Here is a 24,783-nt window from a genome sequence, read left to right as displayed (position 1 = left end):
CTAAAGTAGATGGTACAGTCTTAGCTCTAGATTACAACCTGAAGGCCCTGAAGAGCAAGGTTCCTTGTTAGAGAGCTAACAGAGTTCAAAGGACCAGGAAACACCCACCTTTTTTAAAAATATATTTTTATTGACTTCAGAGAGGAAGGGAGAGGAAGAGACAGATAGAAACATCAATGACAAGAGGAAATCATTTATTGGCTGCCTCCTGCACATTGGACCAAGCCCGCAACCCAGGAATGTGCCCTTGACCAGAATCGAACCTGGGACCCTTGAGTCCGCAGGCCAATGCTCTATCCACTGAGCCAAACCGGCTAGGGCGAAACACCCACCTTCTGTTGAACATCTGCAATCACTATGCCCACCTTCTCCCCAATCCCAAATGTAACATACCTGTGCCAAGTGCTGTGCCAGGCTATTGCTGGTTCCCTGTGGTCACCTCCCAGGCCTTCCCTGAGTGCTGCCTGACCAGGCTTCGTGCACAAAGACAGTTTACCAGACACACGTCATCACCATCCACACCACGCGTACCACCACCCCCCTACCTCTGTGTAGAACACCTTATGTTCCACCACGTTAAGATCCATTGTGAAGAGCCTGGGCTGCAATGTGGTACAGAACGTATTCCCTTCCATCAGGCCAATCTGTGCATTGGCAGGTTGGTGTCTGAGCAAATGCTTCTTAGGTGGGACCATATCCTGGAGGACCTAGGACAGGCAAGGAGGAAATACAACTGAACACATGCCCCTCAAAAAGGCTCTCATCACAATATTCTAAAGCAATTACCAATTTGAAAATCATAAGAGATGGGAGGTTATTACAGATGTCTTTTAGTTAGGTGACAGAGAGATGTTTCATGTGCTAAAACTGGGCCATGGGTGTCTGATACACTTCATTCCTAAGGCTTCAGAGTAACCTCTCTTAAAACAAACAAACACAAAACTACCAGATTGTGCTATACTGATCCAGGAAACCTACCTTCTATCCTCTTGACACTGACAATTACCAATAGAACCATTAATATAAGCACATTGATTTTCACATATCTGAGGTTAAAAACAGCATATGTAATAGCATTCTGTAAAGTGGACACAAAATTATAAATTATATGTCCTCTACATCTCAGATTTGAAGGGGGGGAAAAAAGTTTGCTCAAGTTATCCTAGTTCTGGTGACAGAAATCTCACCTCTTTATGGGGTTCCATTATCACTGTCACACTTTTCCCAGTGACCTGGGCCAAAACTTGCAGTGAATGCATAGCCTGTTTTCTCACAGTGGAATTTGGAGAGGTGACTTCTCGAACCAAATCGTGTGTCACATGGTGAAACGACTTTTCCTGAGCTGCCACAATCTCTTCTGCTCTCTCCTCATCTTTTAACGGTGTCGCACACCTCATCAGCAGCTGCTCCAGGGTGGTTTTGGCCATGGCAACTGCCCCATTGGAAACCTGCAGGACAAGGACTCCTTAGATCGAAAAGGGAACAATGCTGCCCAGGACACCCATGTCTCCTGCGCAACCTGCCTGCCATCAACACTGTCTCTAGGGGGGTTCACGCCCCGCGTGCCAGCTAATTTAATAAGACTACTTCATCCCTTCCATTAGGTACTTATAGGTAATTCCTGTGTGTCCCTCAGAAAGGAAAATGTGGTGTAGACAGGATCTTTGTATTTACCAAAGAGATAAGCTGGCGATGCCCAGATATTCTACCTGCATCTAGGATCATAAAGAATGCAGCGTCTGTGGAAATGCTGGAGCATATGCACTACTGAGCCCCAAGGCAAGACTGAGGAGTGGTGCTTCCTTCACAGGTCACAGATGTTCTGTGGTAAGTTCTCTGGCGGGACTGCTCCTTATGAAGACAGAAAGGTATCTGATAACCAGACAAAGCCTAGAGGGGTTCTGATCTGTCCTTTTATTGAAGGTGCTGTTATGAAACCTAAGCTTTTAGGAGAGCAAATTTGCAGAACTGACTCTTGCTACCTATTCTCCAGGCAAATCAGCTTGTTGAGACAGCTTGGTTAGGTTTGGAGGCACCATCACCTACCTCTCCAGTTAAGTCCATCATGACAAAGAGAAGCGCTTTGAGGAATGTCTGCTGGTTCTGGAGAACCCAAGTGAGAGGCAGCCGCTCCATGAGAAATTTAATGGACACCACACCCCCCAACTTTGCATACCAGGCCTGCTCATAACAACACGCACACAAGCGCTCCACGATGTAAGAAAACAGAGGCAGCTGGCATGCCTGGAGAGAAAAACAAACACAAACCTTAATGTGTTACTGCAATTCTTAAACTACCAGTTTCTAGAATGACACCCTCAGGTACAAACCCCACAAATAGGAGACACTCCTCAATCCAGCCTTACCCTCTCCTTTGAGCCCAGGATGATACTTGCAACATCAAATATCACAGCGAGAGCCACCTCTCCAATCTTGCAAAGTTCCTTTTCTTCATATGCCATACATATAGCTATGGCGTCAATGAGAACCAATGGATCCATTCCTTTTGACCCGTTTTCTTCACTGTGAAACATGGCTGTGCTGGGCTGGCTGCCCACCTGGTAGCAAGGCAGCAAGAAAGGACCTGGAGGAGAGCATAGGGCGCATGAGAGAAAAGAGGGTCCGCTACCAACATTCTTGTCCCTCCAAGTGCAAAAATACCTCCTTTTCTTTTCTTTGAGGTTAGGAACTTAATACTTTAGACCAACTTCTGTTAATATTTTTAAACTAAGGAGTCTGATTTACACTAAGGTTATTTTTCTGAATGTTTTCCATTATACACTGTATTACTTTCATTTTTCCTCAATCATAAGTCAAAAATGTATTAATTTAAAGTGAGAACCACTCGCTGGGTTGGCTCAATGGATAGAGCATCGGCCTATGGAATGAAGGGTCCCAGGTTCAATTCCAGTCAAGGGCACATGCCCGGGTTGCAGGCTCAATCCCCAGTAGGGGTGTGCAGGAGGAAGCTGATCAATGGTTTTCTCTCATCAGTGATTTTTCTCTCTCTCTCTCTCCCCCTCTCCTTTCCACTCTGAAATCAATTTAAAAATTTTTTTAACCTTTTGCACTCGGATGTGATTAAAATTACTCTTTGAATGTATCAATAATTTGAAATATCAAAAAATCCAAATAAATAAGTTTGTATGAAAAGAAACTCCAGTTTTTTATTCTACTGCCACGCTTTGTAAAATCTGGGGTATTTAAAAAATTAAGTCCCGAGTAGAATAAAGGAATCGAGAAAAAAGCAAGCGAGTGCAAAGAGTTCAATAGTTTCTCTTTCTCCTAAAATATTCTCATGGCCAACTTAAAAAAAAAAAGAGAGAGAGAGAGAGAGAGAGAGAACCACAATCAAGTATCTTCTTTTTAAAAAGTCATTAAACAGGCCAAAGGGCAGAGCATTGTAATGACTATGGGGTACCCTCTGTACATTCCTGACATACAAATAACAAATAACAATCAAAAGCAACAGCTCACAAAAAAAAAAAAAAAGAAAGAAAAGCAACAGCACCCAGCTATGACACCCAACATACACACAAAGAACAATCTGCCAGCAACTATTAATTAATGCCTCACAGGTACCTAGGACCAGCAAGTTGGGAATTATCAAAAGGCTTACAGGTCTGCTGGAAAGTTAACGTTAACACAGAGGAAACACTGAGAAACAATCCAAGTGCTAAACTGTACAGGCCAAGAAGAGTTGGGAGGGGAAGTCCCACATGGTCTACAGCGCTCCAGAAAGCCCATTATCGTTCTCCAGGGTGAGGGCTCTGAGGACATGCCCGAGTGCAGTGCTCCTCAAGGGAGTCCACTGGCCAGCACTAGGCTGGGAGGAGGTACACAAGTTGGGAGTAAGTGTTCAGAAATTTATGTGGCACCGGGAAGCCCTGACAGTCCTACTGACTTTTACCAAAGCACCAGTCTGCAGTGGCTTAAAAATAAAACCAAGGAGACAAAATCTGTCCTTCACACCCAGAGCCTGAGAACCCTGCAGCAGCAGCACGTAGCTATTCCAGGCAGAGAGAAGAGCGTGGAGGAGAGAGGACCATGCCAGGAGCAGAGATGAGCACTGCAAGGGAGCCTTCAAGGAGCTGGCTAAGAGCAGACAGGCGACGGTGGAAAACACATGGAAGAAGGCCAGCAGTAAGTGTAGCTGCAAACTGCTCTGTTTGACACATCCAAGACTATTCAACCCCCATTTTTCATAAAAAACAAAGGGCCAAAATACTGAGTGTATTTTATAGCTAACACTTGGAAACAATTTTCACAATACAGCACCCATCGCTGAAATACCAATGATCTTTCTCAATGTGCTTAAGTGGAAAATTAGAAAACAAAGGCCAAAAATCAATCAGCCAACCTCAGCTTCTCTGAAACTCCACCATGTCCTGACCACGTTTTTGAAGTCAAATAACCAGTTCCTTGGCCCCACTCACCACACTGCTGGGCAACTGCCACCATTGTGTAGTGGCGGATCAGGCTGGCTACAAAGGGCAGGGCGCTGGGCCGAAGATCTTTAATGACTGCAGACATGAAAGCCCCGGTCAGAGCCTGCTCAAATGTCTTCCGAGCTGGAGTGTCTTGTGCTTTGTAGCGATGTGATATGATGACATTAGGTATGGTCTTTTCTGTAAAGCTGGAAGACAAAATTTAATCCACCATCACAACACCGAAGTCCTGAACTGATGGCTTCACCATGACTTAATTTTTTTATTTTAACCTGCCCTCCTTCCTCATTCAGGTAGGACCGAGTGAATTAATTTCTCTGCTTTAATTTCAGTATGAACACTTATGACTAATGATTCAAGAGACACCAAATATGTTCTACCTGATAGGAGCAAAGGCAATGGATCAGAGGGAAATTACAAAAGGGCAGCAGATTCAATTTTTTATAATATTTCATTTTAGGTTGATGTTTGAATTTATCTTTTATAATTAAACTAGTGGCCCGGTGCAAAGATTTGTGCACATTGAAAGGAAATTAATTAGAAGAAATATTTTAATATCGCTATTCACCCTTTCTCTATAATAGAAGTGTCAGAGATGAAAGAAAATTAGTAAAATGTGTATGAAAATATATAAATTGATTAATAAACAAAAACATGATATAACAACACTGATAAAAACAATGACTGATAAACTGATTAAACTTATTCTAATATCTCCTTGTACACCACATTAAGAGTAAAAACACTTTCAGAGTGCTTGCATAATTTCCCTTGTGATGAAGTATTTACAACTTTAACGTCTCATGCTCTTCGAACTCGAGAGAAAGCAACATATAACTGACCATGTCTGAAAATGGGTTCAGGTAGGAATATTCCTACTCTGTCTAGAGTTTGTCCTTGTGATTTATTAATAGTCATTGCAAATGCTGGCATCACGGGAAACTGTCTTCGAATTAATTTAAATGGGAGGCCAGTGTCAGGCGGGAACAAATAAATTCTTGGAATTAGAACCTCTCCTTCCATTGATCCTGTTAATACTTCAGCTTCGATTATGTTAGGTTGCAATCTTTTGATAATAAATCTAGTACCATTACAAAGACCCCATTTACTATTAAGATTTCTCAGTAGCATGATGATTGCACCTACTTTCAATTTTAATTTATGATACAGCATTCCCAAAGGAGTAATACTATTAAGAAACTCGATGGCAAAATTTTCCTTTTCGGCATCATCTGTTGAATCGATAGAATCATCACTCAAATACTGTATTTTCCCGCGTATAAGTTGACTTTTTAACCCAGGAAAATCTTCTATACGCCCAGTCGTCTAATACTCCGGAAAATACGGTAGGTGTGAAAATCTCCATCGAGTATATCCAAAATTTCATTTAATTTATGACTGTGCTCATTTTTAGGACAAAGAATCACATGTTTAGATATATTTTTAATATTAGCTATAGATATACTATTTCCAAAGGTAACTTCAGTAATAGGTCCATTACAAATCATTTCATGGGGGATTTCAATAATATCCACTCCAAGAGCTTTATATGTATCACACATGCACGAGTTAATGTCTATTTTTAAATTGCCAGTGCGCGACATATGTACCAGTCGGTAAGTCGGATGGTTGGACTGATGTCCCGTCGGTCACTTAGCCTTTTATGTATATAGATAAGCCAAAATCTAAGAAGTAACTCCATCATTGATCAAATAGCGATGAAAAAAGCTATTACTTAAATGTAGCTATACACCTGTTATACATTAAAATTCACACCATTTATTATTACTCTCATTAGATATTTTATCTAAGAAGAATGAAAATGTGTTTACTAAAAAAAAAGTGTATAAGTAAATAAAATTATTTAAAAAATTTTTTAAATCACCATGGATACAGAATCAAACAGGGCTACTGAGTTTACTGATAAAGCATTTACTGTCAATTATATGAGACTAACTAAAACCCAAGCAGGCAGAGTCAGGAAGCAGACATCAAACACAAAGATAAGAAACAGTCATCAATATTGGTTAAATTATTAGTTTCTTCTAAACTTAAACAGCTCCAAATAATAGAACTTTTTTCCTATAAGAAATCCACCTCCAATTTTTCACATTCTCTCTGGTTCTGAGGCTGAAGCTAATAAAATACTCGAAGGCCCTCATTACCATGTCCAACACCTCCAAACAGAGTGAAGAGAGTGGTCATGCTGCTCCCTACTCCACACCTGAAAGTCTTCTCAGCTCTTTTTCCAGGTCATGATAATGCACCTTAAAATGCCACTATGGTCAAGGTGCCCAGAACAGACATCTGATTCCCAGTATCTTTCCCAACCTGCTCTTCTCAAAGTCCCCAACACCCCAGTAAGTGGCACTGTCGTTTTTCTAACTAGAAGGAACATGCTCATAACATTAAGAAATCTTGAAGGTCCTCTCCAACCCTTATTCCTGAAGCAAGGTATATCCAATTGCAGAGAATTAAATTACCGACATACTTAGGGTGTGCAAGGAGCTGGTAGAGAGCATGTTTGTTGTCCTCTAGACTCATCATTGCCACCAGGAAGCACTTGATCACTTCCCACGCCTGCCTCCGGTAGTAGGGCTCAGTGTTGGCACTTTTCAGGCAGTCCAGAGCGGTTTCAATGGCCTATGACAACAAATAAACACAAAAACTATAGTTGGTACCAAGTTACATGTCCTTGAAAGGCTTTCACTGAAAGTATTTGCAACACCCAAAAGAATCTTAATGCATATTTTTTTCTCTTGAAGTGAGCAGAGTGGGACCTACACAGGGTAGCAAGTACTCCCTGTGTAAGACCTCCAGAGAAGGAGATGAAAGTATTATGAATAAGGAACTGCACAGTTCAAATTAAAATGTAAAATGGAGTTTACTAATTTTGTGCTTAAACAGGCAATGGGAGATTCCAGAAATTAAATGAGCCCATAAGAGTACTTGTGGTAGATTTGCTGGATTAAACTAGACACTGGGTCATCTACAAACTTATCAAGGTCCTCAAGAGAATAATGAACTTTCTGCAGACCACAGACTTTCCTGTGTCTAAGTTCAAAACTAAAAAACAACTTTCCTAAGTTTTCACTAAATTCCTCTTTAAAAGAGGAAAAGGTTTACATCTTTTTTTTTCTTTTTTTCAGAACACCTATATAGCTACACTCATATTTTTATCCTTTTCATTTCAATGAAATTGACCAGAAAGGCAGGGGAGGCACAATCACACAGAAAAATAATTTGAAGCCTTTAACAGCTAAGATATTAAGTTAATGATAATTATATACATATATACCAAAGAACTAATCTGTATCGAAGATTAAACATTTATCCAGGCTCTGTGTGAGGAGCCAGAAAAGGAGCCGACAGGGACAGAGCCCTGCACTCCTCCAGGCGACAAAGCACACAGGGCCGCTCAGTGTGATACAGCTTCTCACCACATCACCACAGACGTGTGTCTGAGTCTTCTGGGGCACAGCAGAACTGTCGTTTCTCCTACTGCCTCTAATCTGGTCATTAATAGGTAATAAATCATGTGAGGATAACTTTAGAAATTTTAATTTTTAAGGATCAATGTAAGCTATGAGCCAATTACCCACTAAAAAAAGTAAATGACTGTTTTAACGGAAATTTACTGGCCCTGGGGTTGGCCTCGCTGCTCAGTCCCTTTGCCTAGTCGACTCCTTCGGCTCACTGGGCATGCCATGGCCCTGAGGATGCTGCTGCTGGGAAAGGAGCTCCACAAGCACCATAAAGTTTCCATAAAGGTCCAGGAGGACTGTGGAAGCCTATCTTCAAAACCTGGTTTCTCCCGCCCTAGCTGGTGTGGCTCAGTTGGGGGCACACCATCCCGTACACCAAAAGGTGGCGGATTCAATTCCCAGTCAGGGCACATACCCAGTAGGGGGTGTGCAGGAGGCCGCCTATCAATGATTCTCTCTCATCATTGATGTTTCTATCCCTCTCTCTCTCCCCCTTCCTCTCTCTGAAATAAATAAAAACATTTTTTTAAAAAAACCACTAAGTTCCAGGGCCAGGTGGGCAGGGCATCACCTTCTGGTCCCTCAGGAAAGATGGACCTGCTCAAGGGTCCAAAGCCTCAGGGGTAACACCCCTCCACTGGCCTCCTGGTGGTATGAAAGCTCCCTCACCCACTTATCTGGTCTCCAAATAAATCTCATTCTTCTTCAAGTTAGAAATTCCCTCACATAAAAAAGTACATGTTTTATTCACATATTTTCAAATAGGAATTCTTAAAAAGAAACTTATAGTATCACTAGAGGCCCAGTGCACAAAATTCGTGCACTGGGGGGATATGGGGTGTTGTCCCTCAGCCCAAATTGCGAGAGGGCGCAGGCCAGGCCAAGGGACACCACCGGTGCATGATCGGGGCCAGTGGGGGACACAGGAGGTTGGCCAGCCGAGGAGGGACCGCAGGAGGGCTCCAGGGAGTGTCCTGCCCTTCTCACTTAGTCCCAATCGGCCAGACCCCAGCAGCAAGCTAACCTACCAGTCAGAGTGTTTGCCACCTGGTGGACAGTGCACATTATAGCAACTTGTCAACCGGTCAACTGTCTGCCCCCTGGTGTTCAGTGCATGTCATAGCGAGCGGTTGAGTGGTCTTAGCATACCATTAGCATATTACGCTTTGATTGATTGGACGACTGGATGACTGGACATTTAGCATATTAGGCTTTTATTATTAGGATTAAGAAGCACCCAGAGACTTCCAAATTTACCTTCTCCATTGGAAGCTGAAGAGATGCTTTACAATCGGAAAACTCCACTGTAATACTGGGGCCTTGAACTTCAGTCAAAACATAGTGCAGCTTCTGAGATTCCTTTAACATCTTCCTGTTACTGCCACCAAATTTACCAAGTACACGATAGGCTACATGAGAAATGCTATCAGCAGGATTACGTAAAGTGCGCCATAAAGCCTAGAAATCAACACACTTTCATTAAAATCCTTTCAAGGTAATGCATTCACATTGCTCATAAATTAAAGCCCAAAAGTTACAAAAGACTATACAGCAAAATTTCTTCCTTCTCTTTCCCCCAAACACACAAATTCCCCTCTTGGGGGAAACCAATGTTATTGATCTTGTGTATTCTTTCAGAAAAAGTTTATGTCTTTACACAAATGCATAGACAAATATAAACATTCTTCCATGCTCCTGAAGCAAAAATGGTAGCATATAGTAAATACTGCAGAGCTCAAAAGCAAGAAAACTGAGCAATATATAGCTTAGGCATCTTTACAAAATGGGATTGGGAGGAGCAGAGAGAGAAATGTGGTTTACTGGTAAGTTCTCATCCTGGGGTTAGATGGCAAGTTCTCAGATTTTTACTTCTATTAGGTTTTATAACTTCAAAACATGATATATAAATCATCTCATATATTTAAATTATCTCATACATTAGGAAGGATGGCAAAGGGAGAAAATGTGGATCATGTTGGGACCTGCATTACAGGAAGAATAAATAATGTGTACCTTGTACACACACACTCAACTGTTCGCCAAAACTGTCCATTTTCCATTTTCCCAGCTAAATTATCCTATCTTGAAAATTATCATAGCTCATTATTAAAGTTTATTTCTTAAATCACCTTCTGAAACAATGTCCAATATTAGTGTCAAGCAATAATCAACAGAAAATTTTGGTACTTTGCTCTAAAGCAAAATTCCATTATCTCTTATGTACCTATAGGTCCAAAGAGGTTTCTCCTTAATGACTGCTGAGAGGTGTTGTCCCCTCTCCTCTATCCCTTCTACCTAGCCCACTTATCTTCAGAAGTGACCTCTGCTTTACTCCCCAGGAGAGGCAGGCAGTGGGAATGAGTGCTTCTGTGCTTCTGATCTCCAAATACTCATGTAGACTTAGCTGGTTGATGGAGCTAAAGTGAGACAGCTTATCCCACTTGACTAGTGGATCGGTTACTGCGCCTCCAAAAGCAGGCTGGACCCTGTCTTTCCCTAAGGCTGTCTGCCTCACAGAATGGCAAGAGGCTGGGGAACTCCTCCCTGCCTCCTCCTCCCACATGGTGCTCGCCCACGCTTGGGTCAGTTCTTCCAAGTTGCCATCTCCAATCTATTCTGCCCAAAGACTTCTGTCCTTTAGGGGTTACTGAGTCCCCATCATATAAAGCTGTCAGAATTCTGATCCCAGTGTGGGGTCAAATACTCTATGCTAATGGGGCACATGAGTAAGTAACAGGTAGCCTAAACCTCTAACAATTACCAACCACATTACAAATCAATAATAGCAGCAAAACATGAAGGAAAAACCTGGTATCTGACATATGAACTCTAATGAACAAAAAATACAAAATGTTGCCTGGCCAGTGTGGCTCAGTTGGTTGGAGTGTTAACCCGTACACCAAAAGGTTGTGGGTTCATTCCTGATCAGGGTACATATCCAAATTTCGGGTTTGATCCCTGGTCGAGGCACATGTAGAAGGAAACTAATCGATGTTTCTTTCTCTCTCTCTCTCTCTCTCTCCCTCCCTCCCTCTCTCTAAAAACAAATCAGTTACATTAAAAAATTTTAAGACTGTTAAAAATATCCTATATAATAAAAGGCTAATATGTAAATCGACCTAATGGCAGAACGACAGGTTGCTATGACGTGCACTGACCACCAGAGGGCAGACGCTCAATGCAGGAGCTGCCCCCTGGTGGTCAGTGCGCTCCTACAGGGGGAGCTCCGCTCAGCCAGAAGCCAGACTCACAGCTGGCAAATGCAGTGGCAATGGCGGGAGCCTCTCCTGCCTCCGTGGCAGGAGAGCAGGCCTAAGCCATCAGTCACACATCCCCCAAGGGCTCCTGGACTGCGAGAGGGCACAGGCCGGGCTGAGGGAACCCCCCAAGTGCACGAATTGCGTGCACCAGGGCTCTAGTCTACATATAAAATGATTGCAGACAGCTATGCTTTCCCCCCTTAGTAATCTGCATCTCTGTACTGTGTAGCTCAAGATCTTTTGTGAATAAAGAAAGGATCTCCTGGAAGCAACAGTGACCATAACACCTGCCTTTGTAAGTCACCAACTAAATGAACATGACACCTGTAAAAGCCTCCAAAAAAAGGGCAGTACTGCGAAACAAATAGTCACTCAACACTTACAGTATTTCTTTACATATTGTCATAAGCCAGAAGGTGTACAAAGTAAGTTGAAAACCACTTCATCCTGCAGACAGTCCACCACAGAGCATGGAGAGCTCAACAGAGGCCCGTCACTGCCGGATGGCCTAAATCTTCAGTAAGAACTAACGTGAGCACCTAGCGCCCTCTGCTGGCACTTAGGAAAACCAGACTTACCTGCATGAGCTCTGCGCGTACTGGCTGAATGTGGTCATACAGGAAATCGGGCTGTAGGTTGTCCACACACAACTCCAGAGTCCTCAGGCCTTGGCTGACCAACGTCTGAGAGCCATTGAGAGCAGACACTAAGGGATCCATTAACATGGGCAAATATGGCAAAAGAGAGCTCAGCCGTACAGGTACCGTGAGACACAGCTCCACGAACAGATCCTTCATGTGCTGCTTATGCAGGCCGCTCTGCAACATGTTCAGCCCTAATAATGGTGTGGGACAGTCAGAGGTGAAGTTACCATCCAGACACAGGCCAAAGCTAACTGTACAAAATAACTGGTACACTTTTTATTATATACATCAATGTGATGATAGGAAGACTTATTATGCCTTATAAGCTACTGTATTAATTAGCTGAACCTATTCTATAACTGCATCCACAATCCCCTTTGTCTGTGCTAGTCACAGTAACAACAGTAAGCTGCATATAATTATTATATACTAAGTTATAATTATATTATGCTCTTGTAATATATTACACATCAACCTTTTAAAAATGTTACACTATTAATAAGCCCAATCTAAAGACACAGACTTCTGATATGACACATTCATCTCAAGTTTCCAGTAGGTCAGTTGATGTTTATGCTCTAAAATATAAATATTTTTCAAAAAATCCACTTTTGTTTCTTATAGAGAGGAGCCTCCTTCTTATAAAATCAACCTCCCCACTCTCCATGAGGGTAACCAAGTATTTACTGAGCTCCTTCCTAACTGACACAAGTCAGGTCAAGACTGGCTCAGAGCACTTAGAGGCAAGCTAGAAAGAGAAAAGCATGTGACTCAGCAGACCCAACATAAGGCGCATCCAGGTACTGCAGGTTGAAGAGAGCTCAGTGAAGAGTTGACAGAGAAGGCATCATAGGGGAGGAGGAGGAGGATAAAAAGAGGGAAAGTCTCCAGAAGGAGATCCACGTGAACAAAACAGGGTAGGGAGAGATGAGCTTGGGGACAGCAGAGAGTGTGCAGGAAGAAATCAGACTGATCAGAGCAGAGGGCTCAGGTTAAGGAATGACCGAAAAAAAAAAAAAAAAAAGGAATGACCGGAGATGGGTTTAAATACGAGCAAATGAGCCTGATTATGGTTAAGCACTTCGCCTGGTGGACTTATGACCATGTAACATTCAACATCCAAATGCGTATTTCCCAGTCAACTTCTGGGTATACAATGTTGTAAATGGCTTCTCTTTAAAGAATTTACAAAGAAAATATAGATTTAATCCCTTGCTAAGATGCCAGGAGCTCACACTTACACACTTACAAAAATACAAATTCCTAGGGTAGTGTTTCTAATCAGTTCACACCCATAAACATTGGATGGACTCAAGATAGATCCTCTTTAGCTCTATATTTTGAAAGCATTTCTAATTATACAGGAACTAGTGACACAGTGCACGGATTCATGCACACTGAAAGGAAATTAATTAGGAGGTGGCCAGTGGGGTGGAACTCGGCCAGAGGGGCTGGACACGCCCTGGAGCCAACCTCCTGCAGTCCCTCTCTGGCTAGCCGCACCTGGGGCGGCACTGAGGCTCGAAGGGCATCTATGGAGTGAGCAGGTGTCCCTCCGGCAGGTGGCATCCCTCAGCCTGGCCTGTGGGGACCTGGCCTGTGGGGATCAGGCTGAAACCGGCTCTCTGATATCCCCCGAGTGGTCCCAGAGTGCGAGAGGGCACTCTGCAAAGTTGCTGCGTTGAGCATCTGCCCCCTGGTGGTCAGTGCGCTTCATACCTACCGGCCAGTCAGATGGTCGCTTAGCCTTTTATATATATAGATTATTGAATTCTGGTTGTGTAAATTAGCAACTAAATAAAAATATAAACTTATAAATCAGCTTTATAACTAGTTTTCCCTTCTTATTCTGATTCTCTTTCAAATCTAGGGATTCCTGATCTTACAAAACCGCAAGAAACAACTTTCTAGACTGGCTTACCAAATGCTATAAAAATACAACCAAGTCCTAACTGAGGAAACTAAAACCTTCCAACTCTCATTCAACTCTGAGTGTAGAGGGAGAAACCAGAACTGAATGGGGAGGGGGGCGCTCCTTTCAAAGTCCCACTGACTTTAAAGAGAGTGAACACGGGGACTGAAGGGCCTCATTCTCATTCTCTCTCCCTCTTCCTCTCCCTCTCTGTGGGGGACATACATTATCTCCTCACCATGACCTTCGATGGGTACAGAGGATGAACCCCAGCAACCAAGGGCAGTCAGACCAGGCACGCACACAAGGCTAAAAGTCAACCAAAATCATTGCTCTGACCTTGCAAGAGGTTTGGAAGAAGAGGCAAAAATTCCTGATACAGGAGATCATGGCTGCCACCCCCAATAGAGCGGAACAGGGCCCGAAGCAGCAGGAAGTAGTTGTAGGGCTCTTTGGCAGTCTGTGCGAGCTCCATGGAGCTGTTCACAATCTTGTGCAGGTGGGGCTGCAGGATAGAGAAAAGGCAGGTTAGTAGGCTCTAAATGAGGCGCACCCACATCCTCAAGAACTGTGCTAAACATTCATTGCAATCAGACAGGAATGGAAGGTCATTCTTATAAATTTGTTGAAAAACAAAACAAGAAGTTGCCAACTTTTATTTGACTCAAATTTCTCTTAAAATATATGTTGGTTTCTACCAGTTTGGGTGTGAAAGAAGCATTTAATAGGTTCCTATCTGTCAGCTCTGCAGTCCTCATGAATATAGTCACTCATGTATAAGACTAAGTAATCAAACAAGATGAAAGAAGCCTGTTTCCTATGACAATCTAAATGCAACAAGTAGCTGAAACTGGTTTGGCTCAGTGGATGGAGCGTCAGTCTGAGGACTGGGGGGTCCCAGGTTCGATTCCGGTTAAGGGCATGTACATTGGTTGCGGGCACATCCCCAGTGGGAGGTGTGCAAGAGGCAGCTGGTCGATGTTTCTCTCTCATCAATGTTTCTAACTCTCTATCCCTCTCCCTTCCTCTCTGTAAAAAATCAATAAAATATATTTTTAAAAAATAAAACAAAAATTAAAAAAATGCAACAAGTAATCTAAAGGAACTAAACTTCCCTTATCAATCAAATATGTAAAGTTTGGAAGAGCCTCTAAAGACATTTATGATAAGGTTTTGGAAGACTTGATGGAGAAATGGGTATTTCTTTAATAAAAAAGCACTTTATTAGCTTACAGTACCTTTAGTTAACATTTTAACCCAGATTGGGTTTTTTATTGTGTACTTCAAATCCTAGTTTTGACATGTGACAGGTTAAATTTAACATGATACTTTCTTGCAGGTATATTTAAAGTGAACTGTGAACTGTAAACTGTTGATATAATCACTAATACAATTCCAAACTTGTTACTGTATATGGCATATTTATTTTACAGAATAAATATGTTCTCTAGATGAAAAGTTTTATGAATTTGTGATTTCAAAATTTTTCTTGAACATCTTCCCATTAGTCTTTTTTCCCCCCATTAGGTTTTGTTTTTATTGTCATTCTGTATAGTTATATCTAATGTCAGCAAAAATTGAATTATTTGACGATACCAATTTATTTGGACACATTACAATTAAGTACTTTTTTTAAATCAAGTATTTTTCTTCCATAGTGACAGAAAAGTAATGTTAAGGTTGTTAACAGATTACTATATAACTGAAAAAGACTAAGAAAACAATCACATAAAAGCACAGATTACTGCTGCTTTTTATCATTATCTGTACTTTTACTCTAGAAAAAAAAAAGGATCTTATTTACAGCTTCAAATTTTCCCCATCTCTCTTCAGACTCAACTGGTGATAACATTCAACTTTCTATAGGAATTAAAATTTTGCCCTAAGTGGAAGTGAATGTTTACAAAGTTTTTGTTCTGTCATCTGCCACTTTTAAAGGGTGACTTAACCACGAGTTTGTTTCTACCCCTTTTCTAGATTCAAACAACTGATAAGATCAAATTATACAAGATTAGTCATCTATAAAAATGTTGGAGATACATTCCTCCAAGATGATCTGAATTAAGGAAGACAAATGGTTAGAATTCTTGATCTAAACATTCCATTCAGGAATGTATATGTATTGTCACAGAGAATATGAACACACAACAAAGTTAAAGTGGAAAATGGCTGATATATCTCATCAGATTTGAGAGGTAAGTGAAGACATTTTTCCCTTCTATAATCTTTTGCATCACTTAATTTTTAAAATAAGGATAATGTGCTTCTAATTTTACTTGTGTAAACCAGAAAAAGAAACTGAATTTAAAAAAGAAAACTAGTGGTAGCAATAATATTAATGATAACCCACTGCCTACCATACGAGTTATGAAATTTTCATTTTAAAACACCAGATAAATTAAGCTCTGCTTAGAAATAAATGGAATGTTTTCCATACTTGGCCCTTACTTGTTGCAAATATTTTAACTCAAAGAGCACTTCACAAATATAAAAAGAGCCATTCCGGTTTTTGTTCAAAAGTGAAAACAAGACTTAAGCAATAACAAACCCTAAAACAAAGTACTACTTGAATCTAAATAAGCTTTACCTTTAGCATTTGTTCATTTTCAGCTGCAAAGAGGGAGACTGAGCCAAAGACCAATTTAAACAGCTTGAGGTACAGGTTGGAGAGCTCCACGTTGGAGCCCATTTCTGGCAGGCGATCAAGGAGATATTCCACCAGAATTGTAGCAAACAGAGCAGAGGTAGTAGGATTTGCCAAGAAGGAATTGGCAACAATCTATCAAAACAAGAAAAAAGGGTGACAAAAAATAATTCCTTCCCCAAAGCAGTTTTAAGAGAAATATACTCCAAAAACACAAAATCAGACACCCCAAGAAATTAATTACTCACCAAAAGAAAAAAATGAAACAGATTTACTGAGCCTTAAGTGGAACAGTTCAAGTACTTAATCTGTTATTCTATCCTTACCATCAAACACCAAGAGCCTACACCTAGCACATACTGAATTTCTACTAATGAAAACTGGTCCAAAGCATCTTGAGATTTTGAGGGGGGAAATTTTATATTTCTCTAAATTTTGCTCTAAATGCACATTCTTACACATAGTATTTAGAAAACCCTCCAAATAAACAGAGTACCAAGAATTCATGTATGTTGAAAGAATATAAGAAAGGAGTTTTATACCTGAAGAGCATAATTCTTTGAGATTCTTTCCACCATATAAGGGACTGTAGTTTGAAAGATTTCTTTAAATGTTAAGGGATTCATCATTGTGAACACACCAGCAAAGTGTTCCAACACCTCCTTCTCTTCCTTCATTCTAACAGTCTGGCAGTTTGCTACTCGAATGTATGTTTGTCCATTTCCTGCTATCTGAACCTAGCATAGAAAACAAACAAACCATGGGCATTAAAATCAAACATCTCTGAATATATTCCATCACCTAATCAGATCAGCTGCATACTTAAAACAGAGCACTTGAATTAGATAATAAATACCCCTCTGAAATGTTTCAAATGCTCTATTCTTAGTTTAATTCTAGAAAGTAATTTTTTAAACTTCACCCGAGGATGTTTTTATTGATTTTTAAAGAGAGAGAGGAAGGAGAGGGAGCGGGAGAGAGAAACATTGATAGTATATGAAACGTTGTCCATATACTAAAAAAGGTTGTGGGTCCAACTGGGGACCTACAACCTTTTTTAGTATATGGACAACGCTCCAACCCAGTCAGGGCTAGAAAGTCATTTTTTTTTTTTTTAATTTTCTTAGGAGTTCCAAAAAGGAACAAATTTAATAAACTTAAATCTTATTTCTATTACATTCCATTTACACCACCTCCCCTAAAAAATATACCCACTGACACTTATATAAATAAGGATTCTCACCATAAACGCAATGCTGTGCTACAGAACAAAAGCAACTTGGATGTAAAAATACTGTAGACCATCCAAAAATAACAGAACTCTCAAGATCTGTTCCATCACTAACATATCTAATTCTAAGGGGTAATTTCCATACTCAATAGACTGGCTTAAGAGCACTGCCTTACCTGATAAATATCTAAAGCCTGCATTGCATATTTCACAAGTTTTATGTAAATCTGAGTTTCTTTGGGCTGTAACTGCTTGTTAGGAATGAACTGAGCTTCTGGAAAAGAGATAGTATAATAAGTCAATGTGAATAAAACCCACTCTGTAAAACACTGTTCGTCTAAATAATTCAAGAGCATAGTTACCACCAGGCGCTTTACATGACGTTATGCCCCACGTGATTGTCTTGACACCACAGACCAAGGTTTTTACCAAACTTCGGCAATCTGTAACTTGAAATGTCTGCTTGTCCTCCTTGTCCTTTTCTCCTTGCTTCTCAAAGGAAGGCATAGGGGCTGGGGTCACAGGGGTGGCAGGGGGAGGGGGCGGGGGTGGGGCTGGGGCTGGGGTGGGAACGGGGGCTGGGGATGGGGCAGGGCCCGGAGCTGTGGGGGCAGCGGGCACTCCCGGCAGAGCTGCTTCCACGGCTCCAAGTTCTGACTGAGGCTTGCACTTCTTAAAAATGGCAGAGAGCTGGTACCGAGCAATGGTGTGGAATTTGAGAACAAAAACCTAACAGGATGAGAAAGTGGAGAGGTAAGACAAAAATTATTACTTTTAAAATGGTCAACAACCCTATCAGAAGACAGGATAAGAAACACTCTCTGAAACCATCTGCTGAAATCATTCTGCTTTGCATAAAAAAAGAGTGTCCTATCTTTCCTCTCCTGTAATTTACTGCACCTGTGAAGAACCCGCTCAGGACAGCTGGTGACTGGCCGAACAGGCAGGACCAAGACTGCTCCATGGTCCATACAACTGCCCGCTGGCTGCAGGCATCACACTTTACCCCTCACCCACATCCCCAATTGGGCACCTCGCCAGAGATGCTCACAGCTATCTGAGCACTTTGCTATATGGTGTCTCAGGACCCTTGCCAGGTACTGTACTAAGAGGTCTCATGTATTATTTTATTTGTCTCTCATAACAATCCTATTCGACAGTGAGTATCCCTGGTTAGAAGAAGTTCAGCATCCCACTCACACACACGTGACTAGTTAATGGGGGAGCAGGGATTTAAACCAAAGTGATCAAATGCCTATGGTCACACTTGGCAAAGTGGCGGCTCCATAAACTTGCCAGTAAAGCACTGGTACAAGTTCAGCAGCAAGTGGGATTAAAGAGCATGGGACCTATCTGGAGAGCTGGTACCTCCAGCATCCGCATCAGGACATCTCTCCCGTTGCCGCTCTCCTGTTCGCTCTTGGAGCGGATGCAGTCCACCAGGTTCAGCAGGAGCTTGCAGGACATGGTCTGGATGCTGCTGGGCAAGGACTCGTCATCAATGTTCTTGGCAAAGAGTTGGACGGCGAGGGAGAGGTCACTGAGGGGCAGATGCTGACGAACGTGGTGCACGAGATCAGCCAGAGTGCTGTAGGCGAGGGGCCTGTGGGAAGAGACCTCTGCTAGTGTGCATCTCAACATTCCCACAGGACCACAACATTCCCACAGGCAAGCCACCCTTCCTACCACTACCTGCCCAGGAACACCACCACTGGGACAGCACATTTGGGGCACACTTTATAGCGTTCCGGTTTCCCCAGCTACACAACTGACACTCTAATCTTGGTGCTTATATCTTTACTTCCCAAGTTCATGCATGTCATAGTAACACTAGCACACATAATTAACAAGAGCTCAATCATGCACTGAATGGATTTTGTTGCTCAAAGATAAATAGTATGTATCAATTAATACCTTATATACAGGGCAGGGCAAAAATAGGTTTATAGTTGCGAGTATGTAAAACAGTTTATTTTGTATTATGATTTGTTCATTATTGTATTACTTTCCATAAGAACAACTATAAAACCTACTTTTGCCCTACCCGGTACAGGGGCCTTTTTATAGAGATACAAATGTCTGGATTATAAAGTGCTTTTATTCACTAAACAATTAGACACCTGCCAGATATTGGGCTAGATACCAGGGATACCACAGTGACCAAAATAAATAGAACCCCTGTCCTCAGGAAGCTTACTTTCAGGAAGGGAAATACACAAAGAAATAAAGTGTATAAATTGATTAGTGCTTGGGAGATGTGAAAAGAGCACTGTAAGAAAGACAGGTGGGAAAACCACTCTAAGATAAGATGCCCAACAAAGTCCCTTTGAGGTGACATTGACACTGAGACCTTAAGGTCAAAAAGCAGCCTTAGGGCAAAAAGCTAAGGACATTTCCAGATGGAGGAAACAGGGGAGACAAAGCCCTGAATGGGAACTGCCTAGAATAGCCAAGGAGCTGAGAGGCCAGTATGGCTACAGCAGTTTGAGTGGGGAGGGAAGAGCCAAATCCCACGGGAGTTGCATGCCAGTCAATAGTCTGGGTTTTGCCTCAGTGGTTGAGAGTGGACTTGTGAACCAGGAGGTCACAGTTTGATTCCTGGTTGGGGCACATGCACACGTTGTGGGCTCAATCCCCAGTGTGGGGTGTGCAGGAGGCAGCCAATCAATGATTCTCTCTCATCATTGATGTTTCTATCTCTCACTCCCTCTCCCTTCCTCTCTGAAATATAAAAATACTTTTTTTTAAAAAGAGTTTGGATTTTGTCTTTGTCTAATGGCAACGGAAAGCCACTGGAGGGTTTCCAGCAGCAGTGACATGATCTAATGTCCAACAACAGACAGGTTCAACCCCAAGTTATAAAGAATGTCTTACTATTTTGTAACTTTAATATAGAAAACAGTGAATAGTCTACATCATATTGAAAGCATGTTTTTCAAAAGATCCATCACACCTCCCTTATTAAAGCCAAAAAATTACTAATGTTGATTAATTTTAAATTTTAAATATGACTAAATGTTAATTTTCTCTTTGAGAAACAATAAGCATGATCATAACTACATTTGTCTTATAAAATGCCTAAAATAAAAACTAGAAGGAAATACATCAAAATATTATTTGTGTTACTTGTACAGGACCAAAAAGTTTTCTTCCCTTCTTTCTTCTTGGTAGGTTATAAAATGTTCTTTTTAATGAAAAGATTCATTTATTATATAGGAAGCAAAAATAAAACAACAAAAAAAGAATGCTAGTCAGAAAAAGTTATACCTATGTTAAAATCTAAATGACTATTTTGATTTTTCCCTTTAAGCTAAAGCACAAAAAAGCAACTGAAGGCATTTCAAAAATTCCTGCAATTCTAAATTCAATGAGAGTGAGGGCCCAACAGCCAGTGTTTGTTGAAACGCTCGTAGCATAAAGTGCCAGGAATCACCGCCCCTCGCATTTCATCAGCCGATATCGTGGGTTTAATCTCATACCTGAGAGTCTCTCGAGCAGTATATCCTGAACCAATTAGTATGGATTCATCAAACAGCTTGTCCATGCAAGGAATGAACTCTAGAACACAAATGCCCATTGCATATATCACCAACTAAACCAATTATACATTATATAACAGTACTTTCTTAGTAGCCAACCTGTACTCAATTAGCAATCCAGATTTTAAAAAGGGTGAAGAGGAAAGCATGCACACTGTATTTTAGTCACACTGGTTTTACTGAGCTGCATAAGCCATCTGCTGTCAGAACCGCATTCAGTGTCAGAATAGACTAAGAACAGACCTTCATATCTCCCCGTAGAGAACTCGCCCCCAGTACTTCACTGGAGGCACATTCCTTCGTCCTTAAAAGCTGCCACCATCAACTGAAACCTGTCTGAGAAGGGGGCAGTATCTTCTAAATGCCCCTGGAGTCACCCTTCTTAAACATTTATGGTTAGTCATCGTGGAGAAATAATAATAAATGACAAAGATCTGGGAAATTTTAGTGTTCTCAAAGAAATGGGTTTAGGGGCCCCAACTCCCTGGATGAAACGAACTAGAAACTGATGGGGCTCCTCTGTTCCTCCAGGCCTGTAGAGAGAACCATCACCAACCCTTCTCCCTCTCCCCTGCAGGCCTCAAGACCAGAAAGACTGGTCACTCAGGGACAATTCACATTTCTGAGGAGATGCAGACAGGATAGCAACCTGCATTTTCTAGGCCTCTATTCCACATGCCCCTTGGGGAACTCTGGCCACAAACATCCAAAGGACGTTCAGATTCTAGAGCAAGCCTGACATTATGGCCAGTTCAATAAACCAAAAAAAAATTACATTCTTGGGGGGGGGGAAATCACTGTAAAAAAATAAAAATAATAAATAATAAAAATAAATAAAGTACATTCTTCACCAGCGAACAAGCTGAGAGTCAAAGATATAAAAGAAATATGTACATTGGCGAGACACAGTGCATGTCTCCTGTTAATAACAAAGCACAGCAGCACAGGGAGTCCCTCCCAGGTCAGAGGGAACATCCCTGGACGGTCCTCAGTGAAGTGGCCAAGAGGAAGGAGGCACAGAGGGAAAGGTGCAAAGGGCACAGACGTCTCATGCTGGAGGGCTGGCTAGGGGATGAGTTCAAGGAGAAGGGATAAAAAATTAAGTGGTACAGCATTTGTTTCCAGATCCCCCTCATGACCAAGAACCAGAATCTCTGGGAAAATGGGTAACTTTGTTAAACCATCCGGTTTCCTAAAACTACTGCTCTTCAGAATTACAGCAAATGTGTTACCAATTGATACCATCTGAGATGCCAAAAAATTAAGGCTATGTGAAAATGTTAGTGCAGTGGTCGGCAAACCGGGGCTCTCGAGCCACATGCGGCTCTTTGGCCCCTTGAGTGTGGCTCTTCCACAAAATACCACGGCCTGGACGAGTCTATTTTGAAGAATTGGCGTTAGAAGAAGTTTAAGTTTAAAAAATTTGGCTCTCAAAAGAAATTTCAATCATTGTACTGTTGATACTTGGCTCTGTTGACTAATGAGTTTGCTGACCACTGTGTTAGTGGATGTGTAAAATTTAACTATGTACATACATTTTTTTCATTTTATAATAATGTGGTTAATATTTAACAAGATTCTTTCAATGTTTCTTCTAACAAACTCTTTTTTGAGATGTGATGCTATCACCTATTTAACTCCAGGAGCTACTAAGGGCTTTAAAATAAAGTATCCTAAAAGCTGAATTCAACAAGGCTAATGTGATCAATCCCTGGAGAGTAGCATATTGGAAACCAACTGATCTTTGTGGAACAGGTTCCATAAGACTGAAACCAAGCTGTATGACCTCAGAGAGCCTGGCTGTGCGTGATAGAAAGCATGAGGACTTTTTAATCCATCAGCACTTCAACAAGTAGAAACCTCTTGCTACAAAACTCCCCAGACGCACCTCCAAAACCCTTTTACTTAAATGGCAGGAATACCATAAGTTACTGTGAGAATGGTTCTCAAGGTACAACCCAGTAACTTAAGTAGATTTAAGATGTTTCTTTTAAAATTCTTCTATTTTGCCCTGGCTGGAATGGTTCAGCTGGTTGAGCACCATGCTATGCACGGAAAGGTCAATGGTTCAATTCCCAGTCAGGGCACATACCCAGGTGGCAGGTTTGATCCTAGCTGGGGTGTATACGGAAGGCAACCAATCAATGTTTCTCTCACATTGATGTTTCTCTCTCTCTCTCTCTCTCTCTCTCTCTCTCTCTCTCTCTCTCTCTCTCTGCCCCCCCTTCCTTCCTCTCTCTAAAAATCAATTAAAATGTTTTTATTTTAAAAATAAAAATAGAAAATAAAATTCTTCTATTTTGATATTCAGAGATGAACACATAGGAAAGGCAAAAAGCAAAGGAAGTTGCCACCAGACAAGTTCCAATGGCAGTCAGCTCTAAAGGCGAGTGGGCTGTGAGCACTGGCAATGCTCAAGTTCTCAACCTGGGTGATGCTTGCACTTACGTTTGTCCCATAATTTCTGGTGAAATCATATATTATTTTTGGTGGACTTTTCTATGTGTTACATTTCAAAATAATGTTTAAGTCTATCTTCCTTTCAGTGACATCTACATACAAGAGGCACACTATAATTTGTATTTTAATAACACAAAAATATCTGAGCTTTACTGTGTTAATTCAAGTGTAAACACTCAAACTGTACCCTTCTTTTCATGCTTAAAAACTATATAAGGAAGCCTGATCTCAGTTTTACCCATGCTCTAATTTCCAAGCATATAAAGCATTTAATAATGAAAAAAGTACTAGAGGAAATGACTATCATAACAAAACAATTAGGATGTAACTTCAACCTAATGATTTGAATATATCAAATATAAAAAGTATTTAAAAATTAAAATTCAATAACTGATAGAAAAAGTATAATTATCAGATTAGCAAAAAGCAAGTATCAGTCTTGTGCACTGAAACAGAACCAATCATTATTTCACAGCATGGAGAAAGAAATCATTGTTTCCTTCTCATATTGTAAAGTCTGAGAGCAAATGGCTATTTGCAATTTCTAAAGATATGCAGTTGAAAGCAAAAAAGTACCAAGGAAGACTCGGAACATAAGTAAGCAATGCTGAGGATATCATCACATTCATTATGAGATTGTTGACAAGATAAAGAGAGGACCTGGTGGCAGGCTCAGAGGGAGAGGAAGACAGAGAGGGAGAGGGGGGCAGAGAGACAGAGAAAGAAGGGGTAAGAATAAACTCAAGATAGCAATAAGAAAAGGACAAGTTGAGCCTAAAATATATAAGCATTGGAGTGAGCTAAAGACTCCCACAACAAGGAAATATCAGAAGGATATCCATGTCGCCTTCTGCTGCCCAAGACACACCTCCTATGTAAGTTCCCTTAACAAACTCTTAATGTAAAAAGAACAATGGAATGTCAGCAGAGTTCCACCCCCAAAGATGTAGACGGCACTCATGTCAGAATTCCAGACAAAAGACATACGGTTTCTTAGCTCTGTCGTGAGGATGTGCTTTGCAGCAATCAGAAGCTCCTTTCTGAGGTGTGCAGTCTCTGCTGGGCAATTTGAAAGTAACTGTAACATTCCTTTTACCATTTGCTGAGAGTACTTAGTTACCAACTCCTGTAAAAATAAGAGGAAAACAACACAATTACAT

General features: G+C 41.2%; 1 protein-coding gene across 8 annotated transcripts in view; it reads right to left on the bottom strand.

The window, feature by feature from the left end:
• TRRAP (transformation/transcription domain associated protein) overlaps positions 1-24,783 on the bottom strand; it is a 122,364-nt gene that overhangs the window by 80,879 nt on the left and 16,702 nt on the right. For 6 of the 8 annotated variants that reach the window (XM_079770444.1, XM_079770448.1, XM_079770449.1 and 3 more), the window contains exons 12-27: positions 24,611-24,749; positions 21,104-21,182; positions 18,993-19,227; positions 17,987-18,353; positions 17,801-17,898; positions 16,936-17,130; positions 16,337-16,528; positions 14,089-14,254; positions 11,772-12,028; positions 9,191-9,391; positions 6,940-7,091; positions 4,437-4,636; positions 2,367-2,584; positions 2,047-2,244; positions 1,188-1,448; positions 546-707 (exon numbers count right to left, since the gene is read on the bottom strand). In XM_079770444.1, coding sequence (XP_079626570.1) covers positions 546-707; positions 1,188-1,448; positions 2,047-2,244; positions 2,367-2,584; positions 4,437-4,636; positions 6,940-7,091; positions 9,191-9,391; positions 11,772-12,028; positions 14,089-14,254; positions 16,337-16,528; positions 16,936-17,130; positions 17,801-17,898; positions 17,987-18,353; positions 18,993-19,227; positions 21,104-21,182; positions 24,611-24,749 — 3,120 coding nt within the window. The remainder of the gene's footprint in view (positions 1-545; positions 708-1,187; positions 1,449-2,046; positions 2,245-2,366; positions 2,585-4,436; positions 4,637-6,939; positions 7,092-9,190; positions 9,392-11,771; positions 12,029-14,088; positions 14,255-16,336; positions 16,529-16,935; positions 17,131-17,800; positions 17,899-17,986; positions 18,354-18,992; positions 19,228-21,103; positions 21,183-24,610; positions 24,750-24,783) is intronic. The other 2 variants (XM_079770446.1, XM_079770445.1) reach the window with 2 other exon arrangements.

This window comes from Cnephaeus nilssonii, assembly GCF_951640355.1.
Source record: "Cnephaeus nilssonii genome assembly, chromosome: 5".
In the NCBI taxonomy this organism is placed as follows: Eukaryota; Metazoa; Chordata; class Mammalia; order Chiroptera; family Vespertilionidae; genus Cnephaeus; species Cnephaeus nilssonii.
This window is presented reverse-complemented; position numbering and strand designations above follow the sequence as displayed.